The sequence below is a fragment of the Clytia hemisphaerica genome, unplaced genomic scaffold (assembly GCF_902728285.1).
Source record: "Clytia hemisphaerica strain Z4C2 unplaced genomic scaffold, Clytia hemisphaerica genome assembly, whole genome shotgun sequence".
In the NCBI taxonomy this organism is placed as follows: Eukaryota; Metazoa; Cnidaria; class Hydrozoa; order Leptothecata; family Clytiidae; genus Clytia; species Clytia hemisphaerica.
The window spans coordinates 136684-151995 of record NW_027103950.1 but is presented as its reverse complement, the minus strand read 5'-3'; the positions used below and the strand labels follow the sequence as shown (position 1 = coordinate 151995).

The window sequence follows — 15312 nt, the reverse complement described above, 5'->3', positions numbered from 1 at the left end:
AATTTTTAGTGATTTACCCCCCAAACAGGGTGACTTTTGGCCCCCCGGACAATAGGTTTTACCCCCCGGACAAGCATCTGCTGACCCCCCAGACACCCCAAATTACCCCCGGACGGAGCAAATTAACCCCCCGGACAAGGCAAATTTTGATGATTTTTTGCTACCCCCGGACAAAATATCCTCCACCCCCAATGTTAATTTTTTTTCTGGAAGAGCCCATTCTTATAGATGCATCAAAGATATCAGGTCTTTTATTTCAGGAAAACATACATTTGTAGCAAATCCTTAAACACAAAGAAGCAACAGGTTTATTATGAGGTGTAATTTTAAGCAGATTGATCAAAGGAATCCTGTGATGTTTAAACCATATTTTGGAAAAAGAGAGTAAATGAGGGCGATTTTAGCCATACTAAATTGAAAATTTCTCCCGTCGGCACAAACCATGGTTGCGCCTCCTCGTTCCCCTTTTGAAAACTATTCACGCTAATTCACAATTAATGCCCATGGGACCTGTCAACGGGGGGACCAGGGGGCATGGCCCCTTATGTTGCTTGTACATTTTAAAAGATTTCCATTATTTTTACATGAATTATTTTTCAAATTGAATTGAAATGGGTCCTAAAATAGCACTTTGAACCCTTCAAAATTCAAAAAATTTCTCCGTTACCCAACCATCGTGGGCTTTGTCAATTTACTCAAATATACCTCAGCCCTCAAACCGGTGCCCTTTGATGTTGATGTGACCAGTTGTCCAAAAATTTTTGATATGCATAAGTCAAGATTACGTCATTTTTCCTATCGAAAACACCCGTAATGGCGTGAAATCGAAAAAAAATTGGCGTAATGGCGTGAATTTTGGGTCCGCTGGGAGGGCCTCAATCATGGTCAAAATCTAGAACTCCGCTTATTTCCTCTATTTTCAAAATTTGAAGTTCGGGCAAGAAAGTTGATTTCTCATACACATATTTTGCGACGATATCGTGTCTCATTGGTAAATAATAGCGTGATGACACTTTAGGGCAGCTCTTTATTACGTGTTCGATGTCTTCGACCTGAGTTTTGCATAATCTACATTTGTTATTATGTTTTACTGGTACATTGTTCTTTCTGGATCTACGATAAATAAGATCTTTTGTACCAATTTCTCCTTCCTGTATAGCACAGGCGTATGCCTCAAAATGTGACGAAGTAAATCTATTCGTTAGCCATTCTTTCGACGTGTTTTGGTCAACTTTTTTCATCTGAAGAGATTTTCCTTTGAACGTAGCCATGTAGCTGTTTGTTTTCGAAAGCCTTAAACTTTGTTTTCAAACTGTTTGTAGATAGTGTTGGCTCATGGTTTGAGGGCTATGGCAAAATGATATCACTGAAAAATATTATGCTATTTTTTCCATACCCACAGATTTATTTTGACTTGAAAACAAAAGAATCCGAATCATCGGTCATGAAAAATATGGGAATATTAATCCTAATATCAATATCAATATCGAGTTTCAGTACGTTAGTTTTACCCCCACTGACTGAAAAGATTCTACCGGGTCTGTGAGAAGGGGATGTTTTCTGCAACCTATCATGGTATTAAGCTACCATTTTGAATATTGGTCTCGCTCACTAGGAGCGATTCCAATTTGCCTCGATTAACCTTGTACATATTATTTAAGCTATCATTATTTGGAAGAGTGCATTTATTAGACACAGTCATAATAAATAGCCCGATGAAGTGGACAAAACCAATAGTAGACTTTAGTCTACTGATCAGATGCTATCTTCCAGCTTGGATTAATTTGAGAGAATTTGAAGGATCACTTGCAATTCTGAAATTATAAATGTGAGCACCCGGCTAGATGTAAAATTCTAGCTAAGACACCAAATATCGTACCTAATTCAGTAGACAAGGGAGAAAAGGGCTCATAATTCTAGGCTAGGAATTTCTCTTGATGCAAATGGTGACGTCAAATATATATTTCAATATGTTTGACGTCAAATACAGCTATGATACTATAGAATATTAGAATACTAGAAAAGCTTAATTTTTATTCACTCAACTTTGACTTTGCCGCACTACCACCACCTCCACCACAGCACACAACCCTTTGGCTGAAATAACGATCTATCGCCGCTGAACAACTACGATACACCCTAAATCACATACTAATACCTTTGTTTATAACTCTCACAAGCATAACAAACGCTTCTGTAAAAATGGAGGTATGGCGTTTCTTTACTTTTGTTTTCTTTGGTTTATGAATTTTAAAAATTGTTGCCAGACAGGGAATATTCTATAAAATTTGCTAAGCCTATAAAACAAACTACTGTATGTGGTAAAAAACCATTGAGTTTGAAGAAACTCTTGAATGGGAAATGGAGCCACTTATTTTCCATCGAAACCGAACGGCTCGCTTCATTCAAACACCGAATTGAAAGTAAACTACTTCGGAGAATACGCTAGATCCTATCTGCCATTTGGGGTTTAAACTCAATGCACCTAACCTAACAGCTCCATCATCGCCCCTCGTGTTTTGACTAACTTCTTTGTTATGTTGTACGTTTTAGGCTAGTCAGAACTATATTCCCCAACAAGTTACCAATCACAATGAATCTAATAAAGTTGTTCTTGACAACAATACGGAGAATGCATCTCCAGAAGATACGTTTACCCAAAATGTTGAACCTGCTAACCATGTTGCTTCCTCAAACACTTGTGAAAGGTAGGATTATCAAGTTTTTGTTCATGATAATGTAGAGTTACTAAAACTAAATGAAACTGTTTTTTTTCAGCAATTTTAATAGTAACTAAGTTTTTAGATTATTATAATGGCGCTAAATCTTTAAGATGGAAAAATAGCAAAGATACTATGCTGGAAAATCAAAGTTAAATCTAACTGAAGACTACTGTTCTAAATTAAAGGAGCGATGGCCAAGTGTGTTTCTCGGCTCGAATACCGCTTCTCCCAGGTTCTGCTCAATTCAAATAAGCTAAGCTTACTGGCTAATAGGCCCCATAAATACAATTGAAAGACTCTCTTAAAGTCCTAGATCACTGAGATATCCTCGTAAAAATACCGACTCGACTCTCTCTAATTCGAATCACTATTCTCTGTAATTCGAACTAAAGCATCCGTCTGCTCAGCTGGAAAGCCGTATACAAAAGCACTCTCCATAATTCAAATTCTTTCTCTTTATTCGAAGAAAAATTCTTGGTCCCTTGAATCTTTTATAAAATATCACATCACATCATCTTTTATAAAATATCACATCATCCAGTATCCAACCAGGATTACTCCCGGTAGGATAAAGTTGGTGTGATATTTCGGGACATTTGCGATCGTTATCCTAAAACAGCTATGTAATTTGTAAAATATCAGTGGATGAAATTGATGAAATTGATGGACTAATTCGAAGAAAATTCTTGGTCCCTTGAAGATCGAATTAGAGAGAGTCGACAGTAACTTTTGTTGGTAAACTATTCATTTTCAACAAGTTTGTATAGTATAGTTCTAAACAATCTCACTTTCTTTTTTCAGCGACGGAGAATATGAAGACGATGTTGTCGGTACAATCACATACGCGACACCAATCGTTAATATTTTCGTTTCTGCAATTATATCGATCGGATTGATATCGATCGGATTGTACACGTTGTTTAATAGTTTCTGTCCAGATCTGTAAGTATATAGTGGTACATATTTTTTGATTCTTAACAATTTTCCTAGAATAAGTGCAATTATGACAGTATTTTACAATTGCAGGGTTTATTAAAGATAGAGAGGGTAACGTGCTTTGGAGAGGGTATTTAATTCTTATCATAAAGCCCCTGAAATGAAATTTTAAATTCATTTCACAAACTTTTATTTGATCAGCAAGTCAGTATGTTATAAACTTTTGTGGGAAGCTGAGCATTTATTTCGATCGGGTTGATATCATTTGTCTTATGGACATGTTTTTTTTTTTTGACTGTACCAAAATGCCGATTTTCAACCAACCCGGTTCAAATCGGCATTAACAGAGACAGCTGAACCATTTCTTATCGTTATTCAAAAATAAGAAAATACATTAGTAGCTCTGTCCGATACATTTTGTCCGATCTTAATAGCTTTTATAGAACTTAAGATATCGCTTGTTGAATCCGGAGTATTTCAAGATGAAAAAAATCATAGTCTATTTAGTGTAGCTAAAGGATTGAATTTTCACATCGACCTCTTTTTTTGGAAAAAAACGGAGGAAAATGGGATCAAATTGATCATTTTTGAAATCTAGGTGCTAATTCTAATCGTATATATTTTCCTGACAAGTCTATCTATCGGGGAAGTGATTTGAGATTTTTGTTTAGTTGGTAAGAAAGGGACGAACTAAAGAAAACGGGAATTGTTAAAATGAGTGAAAAATGATTAAAAAAGTCCTTTGTTTGTTTTGATCATAACTTACTCCGGCCTTTAAAAAATTACTCCTCAGGCTATTTTATGATTTTAGGCTACCTCAGGAATGCATAGAAACCTCCTCAGGACCGAATAATGAGTCATGGAGTGAGATATGATCCAAAACACTGGATGATTAATTAATCCTGAAATATTCCGAATTTTGAAATTCCAAATAGCTCATTTGAAAGCCCTTCCCAAATTTCAATACATATCAAAATTTTGAGAAAATTCATCATGCAAATGACGAAATAATCAAATAAAGTGATTTTCACGATTTTCGAAAACCTGATTTTGGTACAGTTAAAAGTTTTTGTATGCTGCTTCATAAAACATATTTTTTTATTTCTGCAACTTCGTAAATGACATTTAATAGTTTCTGTCCAGATCTGTAAGTATGCAGTGGTAAATATTTTTTTTGATGTTCTAAACAATTTTCCTAGAATGCCACCTAAGTGCAATTATGACAATATTTTACAATTGCAGGATTTATTAAAAATATGGAGGGTAATGTGCTTTGGAGAGGGTACCCTTTTTCATCTCCTCTCCTTTAACATCATATTTTTTCCAAGAATAAAAACTTGTCCCTGATCGACCTGTGGAAAAACATCATGGCATCTCCTTGTACAAATAAAGTTCGGATTTTTCAATAACCTTTTTAAATTTTGAATTTACTCAAAACTTATGGAACGTAGAAACTTTCAATATATTTTTTTCTTTACTAATGTTGAAAGGAACTCAATTGTTCGAGAACCATGAAATTACCACAGGATGAAGGCTTAGACTTTCTAAAACTTACTAAAGCTGAAGAAATAATTGTTGTTTACGTTTTGTTATTTGATTTTGCTGGGTCCAAAGGTTAATAAACTACAATGAGCCTCCGATCGCTTACGAGGAGAGCAGATTTTTATGCCGTTATAATTTATCTTTTTAGTATCATGAATAAATAATTACAGTGTCATAAGAATCTGCTCCCCTACACAAATTTTGCGCCCTCTTGGCTACGGTACTGCTCATTCTGGAGCCCCAATAAGGCTAGAGTCGAATCTTCTTTAGGCTTTGAAGCCACATTTTGCTGATTGTGCGTATATTTTTCGCATTTGCTTTTCTTCTTGATCGACTTGTTGAATGGTGCCGTAGCATCTCTTTGTTCCATAAATTTCGTCTTTTTTTAATAACCTTTTTAAAAGATTTTGAGAATATTCGAAGCTTATGAGGCGTAGAAGCTATCAAGATGTTGCTCTGAGTAATTATCATCAGTGTTTACTGATTTTGAAAGGACCTTAATCGTTCGGAAACATGAAATTACCACAGAGTAAACTAAAACTTCTTCAAATACAAGCCAGGATTCAATTTTGCAACGGCTGAAGAAATATTATATTTTTGATTAATTTTATTACGTTTTTCTTTTTGAAGTTGAGTCTGAAGTTTATCTAGCCTATGTTAATAACTTTCACTCCTTATGATATTCAGGGCGACAGCGCCTCCGATCGCTTAGTCCGCCGCCCATTTGCTTTTGCATTTCCTACAATTTGCCTTTATTGACCAAGAAAGGAATAATTAGAAATAATTTAAAATAATTTAATAAATCAATTTAGTTTCTGATTTTAAATTTCTAAAAAAGGCTTTGCAGTGAATGTGTCAAATGGACAATTGAAATAGACATAAAAACTTTATCGGAATTTGAACAGGGGAGGCTTGAACTTTTCCAAATAACACCCCTTTTTCACAGACCCATTAGGATTTTTACAGCCACTGGGGATAAAAATAACAGACTGAAACTTGATGGTGGTTGATATTCCCATATTGGGCTTTTTCAGAAATAGTCCGTGCCCCCCCCCCCTGTTGACGATATTGGATATCCAGGGGGTTAACGATGTTTGTTCAAAATATCCAGGGCGTTAAATATCTACAAGGGAGCGGATATCCAGGGGGTAAAGTACCTTTTCAAGTAAAAGAAAATACGATGTCCAGGGGTAAACATCTTTATAAGAGAGAACATCCAGGGGGTTAAGCTTTTTTTTGGAGCGGATATCCAGGGGGTTCGATACTTCGAAAAATCAATATCCTCAACAGTGGGGGTAAAATTTCTTTCTGGAAAAACTCATTTTTTTACTATGGATTTCAATTCTTCAGTGAGATGAGAAAATAGTAAATACTTTGCAGTGAGGATTGGTTTATTTGATTATTTTCAGTGAGAACAAAAGTTGGAAGATAATTTTCACCGGCAATGATATTTTGGGCGATTTTTTCAGTAGGAAAGGGAGAACGGGTGTTAAATAGCAAAGATTCAATCTTGGAAAACAATTTATCTTGAAAAATGAATAGACATCAAAACTTTGTTACATACTGGGAAAATCGTATCGAGGTTTCCTTGTCCAAAGAAGAATTTTTAACATGCCTGTTTGATAAAAGGGACTTAGAAATTTGCTTTGAACATGGTGACCTGATATTCTATAAAAAATTACAAAGTTTTCTTAATTTTTTTTGTCATTTTATAGGGCCAAGTTTATAAGAACACGAGGCTTAATATTGATTAATTAAAAACAAACAGAACAAAGAGTATTTCATGGCTCTTTTATCCTACAATCATGGTCGAAATATATTGAGAATTCTGGTTATTTTAACATTTTTCAAGATTTAAAGTTCCGCGGTGAGAAAGTTGATTTTGGGTATCTCTTTAATTTATTCGAATATTTCAATTTGTAATGTGTTGCAGACTTCCAGGCTATATTCCTGAGCCTTATTGGACTAATTTTGAACTTAAGTCTAGCGTTAAAACTAAGAGTTAAAACTCTACCCTTTCGAACCTACTTTAGATCGATCGATCGTGGTTTCAAAACTTCCTGGGAAATTTCCCTTTTTTCTCAAATATTATGACCTTGATTTTACCTGTCTGTGGCTCAAAATTGAGTTTGGTCTTTAGTTAAAGGTTTCAAGCAATCAAAGCCATCATGAATTGAATCAATTAAAGCAGGTTGTTTCGAGTGTTGATAATCGAATCCAGTAACAAGGCGGTAGTAGCTCTGAGACAAAAAGCTTGGCTAGAAAATTTAAAAATCCAAAGATTGAAGTAGTGACACGAATGGGAAGATGTTATGGTTCTTATATCCTCTGGTGTAAGTTCATGTGGCCCTGTTTGAAGGGTTGCATAAGCATATTGTTTTGATAAGGTCTAAGCTAACCGAAGATGTTTGAAATCCTAGAATTAAAGTAGTGAGATGAATTGAAAAGTTTTATGGTTGTTTTATCCATCGCCTTGAACTTTTTGGCATCCCTGCTGTTTGAAGGCTTACATGAATTCTGCGATGGAAATAATGACCTGATATACTTTTCCAATGAGTGAATGAATACCTTATCGATAGAAAATCAATTTTTTGTTACATTTAAAGCTTTGAATTGTTTAATTGGTTTTGTTGAAAGATTTCGAGTAATCGGCAGACTCAAAGCCATCCTGAATTGAATCATTCAAACCAGGTCTTTTTTGGTGCTGGTAATCGAAACTAGTAAACATAGGGTACGGGTCTGAACAAGAAGATGACACAGAATATGTTTAAAATTCTAGAAATAAAGCAGTGATATGAATGGGGAAATTTTATGGTTGTTTTATCCATCGCCTTGAACTTTTTGGCATCCCTGATGTTTGAAGGGTTACATGAATTCTGCAATGGAAACAATGACCTGATATTCTTTTGCAATGAGTGAATGAATACTTTATCGATAGAAATTTTTTTGTTACAATTAAAGCTTTGAATTGTTTAATTGGTTTTGTTGGAGGTTTCGAGTAATCACACTCAAAGCCATCCTGAATTGAATCATTCAAACCAAGTTTATTTTGGTCCTGATGATCGAAGCCAGTGACAAGTTGTTATATGGAAATGTTTGTTTTCCTAGGGATTAAGTAAAGTAAAAAGGTACCATGAAAAGGAAAATTTTATTGTTCTACGAAAGGGATGCATAAATTTTGCGGTGGGGATGACAGGCTGAAACAACGTATTTTGAGATGAAGCTGATTGCTCAGAATTCTTGAAAATTTTGAAATTGAAGTTAGTTTTTAATTAAAAGTTTCGAGTAATCACACTCAAAGCCATCCTGAATTGAATCATTCAAACCAGGTTTTTTTTGGTGCTGATGATCGAAACTAGTTAACCATGTGGTACGGGTATGAACAGGAAGATGACACAGAGTACGTTTAAAATTCTAGGATTGAAGTTGGTTTTTAATTAAAAGTTTAATGCACAAGGTGATATGGACCTCAACTAGAGGATGGCTCGAGATGATGACTCTTAAAATCGTATTGTGGTATGATTCAGTCAAGGAGCTAACCTAGAATGTTTGAAATTCTAAGTTTTAAGGTTTGACACGAATAGAAAGATGTTATGGCTCTTATATCCTCTCGTGTAATTTCATGTAGCCCCTGGAGATGATGATCTTGAAATATCGTATTTTGATATACGATCTGGTCAAGCAGCTAAGATTGAAGTAGTGACACAAAATGTAAGATGTTATGGTTCTTATGTCCTCACGTGTAATTCTCTGTTACCCTTTTTGAAAGGGGTGCAAAAATTATGCGGTGGAGATGATCCTGAAACATCGTATTTTGATATACGATCTAGTCAAGAAGTTAAGACTGTAAGATGTTATGGTTCTTAGATATACTCACGTGTAATTCTCTGTAACCCTTTTTGAAAGGGGTGCATAAATTATGCAGTGGATATAATGACCTGAAACATCGTATTTTGAAAGTGTCTAAGCTAACCGAAAATGTTTGAAATTCTAAAATTGAAGTAGTGACACAAATGGGGAAATTTTATGGTTGTTTTATCCATCGCCTTGAACTTTTTGGCATCCCTGCTATTTGAAGGGTTACATGAATTCTGCGATGGAAACAATGACCTGATATACTTTTCCAATGAGTGAATGAATACCTAATCGATTGAAAATCAATTTTTTTGTTACATTTAAACTTTCAATTGTTTTATTGGTTTTGTTGGAGGTTTCGAGTAATCACACTCAAAGTCATCCTGAATTGAATCATTCAAACCAGGTCTTTTTTGGTGCTGGTAATCGAAACTAGTTAACCATGTGGTACGGGTATGAACAGGAAGATGACACAGAGTACGTTTAAAATTCTAGGATTGAAGTTGGTTTTTAATTAAAAGTTTCGTGGTACAAAGTTATACGGACCTCAACTAGAGACTGGCTCGAGATGAAGACCCTTGAACATCGTATTGTGTCGTGGTATGATTCAGTCAAGGAGCTAACCTAGAATGTTTGAAATCCTAAGTTTTAAGTTTTGACACGAATGGAAAGATGTTATGGCCCTTGTGTATCCTCTCGTGTAATTTCATGTAGCCCTGTTTGAAAAGGGATGCATAAATTATGCGGTGGAGATAATGACCTGAAACATCGTATTTTGATATACGATCTAGTCAAGAAGCTAAGATTGGAGTGACACAAGTGGAAGATGTTATGGTTCTTATGTCCTCACGTGTAATTCTCTGTTACCCTTTTTGAAAGGGCTGCATAAATTATGTGGTGGATATAAGGACCTGAAACTCTTATTGAATGAACAAGCAGATGTTTACTAGGTTTTAAGGATTTTTCAAAGCCACGATAGGTCAATTTCAAAAGCAATTTTCTCGGCTTTGGCAAAAATAAGTCATGCTTGGCTTTTTAAGGCTCTTTTCAGGATCTTTCTTTTCAGTGTACTGCTTTTTTAAATCAAGTCCTCAATTAACATCATCGGAACCCGAAAATATCGTTCATAATCGTTCATAAATTTTGCTAGGCAGCAAGCTGAGAAAGAAGAATAAACTAAACAATGTCTTGAAACTGCTACTCTCACAGCGCTGCAAGGGGAGAAAGGCGTTTCTTTTGTTAAGAGTTGCTGTGGAAGCACAAATTGACGTTTACTGGTGTCCTCTAAGCATATCAATAGAATATTTTTATTTATAGGACTCGTTTACCAGCACTAGAGACATCGTAAATTGATTCATCGGAATTGCGGTGATTTTGAAGCTGGTAATCGAGTCCTGAAATGTCTGCAAGGAGGTTGCTCCCCTCCTGATAATACATATGTTTAGGGATTTAAAGACAATGATTCAAAATCGAGCAAGGTCCTTCTCTACGCTTGATTTGTAAAGGATTTTATGTTGGTTGTAACACCCTGCTCAATCGGTTAATACTTTTACAAAATACACGATTGGTTGTTATGTTAAAAAGTTAGAGTCAAGTTTTAATATTATATCCCTGTCTCACAGCCCCGGTAGAACTTCCTTTAACAGTGGAGGGGAGTCATTGAGGACGACATTTAAATCCCCTTTTAGACAGCTTAGAAAAATGCGACCAGGAAGTTTAAATTATTTACTAAGCCCCCGTGTCACGAACCCTTTAAGACCCCCACTTCGCTGGAAACTTTAGCTTTAAGTTTTTTTTTTTTTTTTTTAATCTATATGTAGTATAGGTAACACGAACAAATAGTACAAAACTAAAGGTTCCTAACATCCCGCAAAAGGACCACCAGATCATACCGCCAGGAGGAAGGAACTCATAAGCTAACAAAATGAACAATACTAAGCTTTAAGCCTGGTCCCTGGTAGGAAAGATATTCTACAGTCAAAGTCTGTTGAGGAATATTAGGTAATGTTTTTGAAGTCTCCAAGAATATAAATCCCTCTCCAATTACTGCCAAAGTACACAGCTTCAAACTCTGAATCAGACTTTCTTTTTATTGTAATTTCTTAAAGAAATTTGAATTGATTCATCATTCTTTTTGCAGATTCAATGGTTTTTGGAAAGAACCTGAACCGTCGACTATGGATATCATCTTGGAATATTTCCAAGATGCAATAAATTACGTAATCACCGTGGTTACAATGTTGATCGATCACGTGATTGTTGCTTTCAGCTGGTTCTGGAAGCAGCCAGAGCCAACCGCATTCGAAAAATTTACAATTTTTTTCGAACATATTTTCATATTCATTGCAGGGAACCTTCAAACACTGGCAAACCAAATAGTTGCCTAAATGGTGGTTTAAACCAAGGACAACACGTACATACATTTCAATATACATACATTTATATAATTTTTTATAATTTTGTTTTAATTTCTTTGTAATAAAAATTGCCTGTTTAGGATTGGAGGTCTTTTGGAATGTATAGGTTACAAATGTTGCAAAGGTTGAATGCATGTTATGATTTTCGGCCATTGATCGAAAAACATTATTTTTCAATATTTTCTTTGACTTGAACTGGCTTTTTAAAGTTGGGATATTTCAATTTGAATTCTAACAAATTAACATCATCATAAAGAATGAATGCTTTAGTTTTTACAATCTAAAATGACAATTGCATCGCATTTCTTCAAAAGCGCCCTCATTAGATTAGAATTCAAATTGAAATTTCTTAGCCTAAAAAAACCATTCCTGTTCAAATCTTTTGCACAACGTTGATTGTTACGGCTCTCCATAGGCTGAGACATTTCACTTTGCATACTGAAAATCATCATCGTAGACGCCCTCAATATTCAGAATTATCTCAGCTCTGGAGAGCCTTATACATTTTTACTTCACTTTTAATGGATAATTAATGGAAATAAAACTGTTCATAACATATCGTTGATCTTTAACTTTTGTAACCTATACTGGAAAATTGAGTTCCAAAGTTTGAAAGCTACAGGACTAGAAAACTAAAAAAATCTTTGTGTCAATCTTATATCTGGAAAAAAACTCCGATTTCGTTATATGGACGTTGTGAACGTTAGATACTTTCTTGAAACAACGTTTTGTGCCAGCTGGGTTCCAAGAAGGAAGGCTAGTCATCCGGTATTTTTTACCTAACTGACTTTATGGTAACTGAATCCACTAAAACAACCCCGGACCGAAAAACTACCATAGGATCTTAACTGGCACTCACTGGCATTTTCATCCGACATGCCAAAGCTCCAAAGGTTGTGAAAATAGAATTCGTCAACATCTAAGAGGTTGAGATTGTGGAATTTCGCTAGACCACGTAAAGTACTTAGCGAGATGCCTAAACTCCAGCCCTCGTTTTCGGGGATAGCGGGTCCAACCTAAGTATATGCAGCCTTACGCGCAAGGATGCGTCAAACCGGACTGGGTATGCGGCTTATCAAAGGCCGACTTTCATTCCTCTCCGATGGGAAATTGGCCCACTCTTTTAGAGCTTTAGCGTAGGCGGTCACCAATCCACCATCGGACCATCAGATAATATAGGACCTTGTATTAAATTGAAAGCGCTCATCCAAATATTTTTATCCTACTTGAAACAACGTTATTTCAACGTTCACCTAACGTTATATGGACGTCGTGAACCTTAGATGAACATTGTAACAATGCTGTGTGCCAGCTGGGATTGTTATCTGCTAATCAATTCCTTTGCTTCCTTTTTTTCTGACGCCCCCTTTTCACAGGCCCACTGGGAACCCTTCCCTTTGGGTAAATTGACCAAAATATCGTTCCCGGTGGAAAATTGTACTCCAAATTTTTTCCCAGTGAAAATGATTAATTAAACCAATCCTCACTGCAAAATATTATGCTATTTTCCCCATCCCCATTGATTTTTTTGACTTGATAACAAAAGAATTTGAATCTCCGGTTATAAAAAATATAAGAATATCAATTCCCGTCGAGTGAAATAGTGGTTTTTCACCCAAGACATTTGTTCATCTAAACGCCCTTGGGTGTAGAGCTTCTATTTTTCTTGACGAAATGAAAAACTTTGAATTGAGGATAAATTTCTAATTAAAACACGTTTCTGACCTTTATTTTATTGGTGTTTCGGTATTTCGGGATAAAATTACTGGAATACCGAGATGGCGCCATTGCTTTATTTCTACCGGTGTTCTGCATTTTCACAAGCAAAGCACCAGTATTCCGTATTTTGCACCTTCTGAAGCCCTTTATATATGATCCATAGAAGAAGATTTCTAGCTCTAGTTTAAACGACCGACTTTCTGTCCTGCCTCTTTTAACTTTTAGAATAGGTAAAAAGTGGGCAGAAAGTTAGCAGTTAAAATCTTTGCTTGAAAAAACAGGCGGAAAAAAATAATTGCATTGTCGTCAAAGAGGGACTTCAAACAATCAATTTTTTTGCTCACTTTAATTCATAATTGAAATAGGCAGGGCGAATAGTGGACCTTCGGAAACTAGAGCATTTTTGAAATTATTTGCATTTATTAGGAATCTTACCTTTGAGCATAAATTTTTGCCTTCTTTCACGTCAGAGTATTGAAACAAACAAGCAAGCCTAACCTAAAAAAAAAGAAATTTTGTTTGCAGCTTCCTAGCTTAAACATTGCATCAGATCAAAATGGCAAATAAAACTGGTGAATTTTCACTGGTTAAGAAAGATGTTTTGAACTGGTGTAGTGGATTTGGCTCAGCAAGAAACTTTTTCAAATGGTATAGTGGAGTATACCGTGTGCTGACGAGTCCCAATAAGGACAAAATGCATATGTTACCCTGTCACCCAATCTTCTGAAAGAAGATAGTTGGACAGATGTTCTATGAATTTCTCTTCAATTACCTTTCTTGCTTTTTTTGAGTTTTTAACTCACTTAACATAGTGCCCTAACGGGGAGCGGGCCTTTCAAGGAAATTGAATTTTACAGTTTGGAAGAAAAAGCTGTTTTGGCTTCTGTTCTCTGGCAAATTCATCTAGAAACGTTTGCATCTGAACTTTTGAAGCCTACTTTGAAGCTTCAATATTGCAATGGGAGTCCCTATAACTCACACAAATACAAATTTTCTCGGAGGATTTTTGCTCGGAGGTTTATGTCAAGGTATTGTTAACTTAAGGTATGAAAAAATTTATTTGACTTAATTGAGTAGACATTTGAGTTCGATCTAAAGAAACTCCACTGTCATCATTGTATTGTTAAGCTTGAGAGGAACAGTTGAATAATCGAAAATGTTAGAAATCAAAAACATTGCTGTGACGTCAGCAATCATAAAATATTTGACGTCAATCAAGAAAATCGACATTCATAAATTTTTCAGACATCCTAAATTCATCTTATCTTTACAAACAAAGAACATGAAGTGACTTTTTGTTTGAGGTTTTTGAGATTACAAAATAAAAAGGTATGTAGAAATGTTTATTCCTCTACATTCTTGATTGAATTATCAAGCCTGTCTCACAGAGCCAATAGAAATTTTTCCCACAGTAATAATGAAAGATTCTATTGAAATGCCAACGAGATAGAAATTCTATTGCTCCATGCCCAAAACATCAAGTTGTATTAAAATCATAAAAATTCAGTAGCAATGGTTTTGATGAGCAGTTTTTCATTTCTATGTGACGTGTGAGTAAAATCAAAGTCAATTGACCGGTGGGGCTGAAATTGTAGTGTATTTTTCTCGTCTGGGAAAATTATTGGAAGAAATGAAAGCCATTTCGGAATTCGTGAATAATTTTATTTGCTGTCTTTAGAAATGGCTTTGATGCTTTCACTTTTCATCCCAAGTTTCATCTTTTCCATTGTAGCAAATATTTAGTAATAGTAGAGTATGGTTACAGTTCAATGAGGGTAGCCTCAATCCATCTTGTCTTAAAGTTTCAAGAAGTGTGGACTCACCACATGTGCTGCTCCTTTGAGTGACATAAAGACTTCCATTCAAGAATTTTTTTCAGAAAAACTTTTTGCATCGCAAGCTGCTATCTAGCCTGGATATCCAGACCGTAAACTATTTCACCGTCTAGCTTTTTATAATCTTGTCTCTTGTTTACGGTCTGGTCCAACTAACTCGTCTGCAGGGATAGTTGTCCCTGCATATGCAAGTGTATCTAATTGGTCAGTACGCACCCAGTCACTGAGCAGAATTTTCGCGGGGTTTTTGATATTTCTCGATGGGCGCGCATAATTTATGGAAAA

At 35.5% G+C, this 15312-nt stretch overlaps 1 protein-coding gene across 1 annotated transcript; it reads left to right on the top strand.

Moving 5' to 3' along the window:
- The first annotated feature begins 2051 nt into the window (after positions 1-2051).
- On the top strand, positions 2052-11856 carry LOC136810100 (uncharacterized). Its single transcript, XM_067066673.1, has 4 exons — positions 2052-2208; positions 2554-2708; positions 3525-3665; positions 11197-11856. The coding sequence occupies exons 1-4, from the start codon at positions 2203-2205 to the stop codon at positions 11441-11443; spliced, it is 549 nt and encodes a 182-aa protein (XP_066922774.1). The 5' UTR covers positions 2052-2202; the 3' UTR covers positions 11444-11856.
- The last annotated feature ends 3456 nt before the right edge of the window (positions 11857-15312 follow it).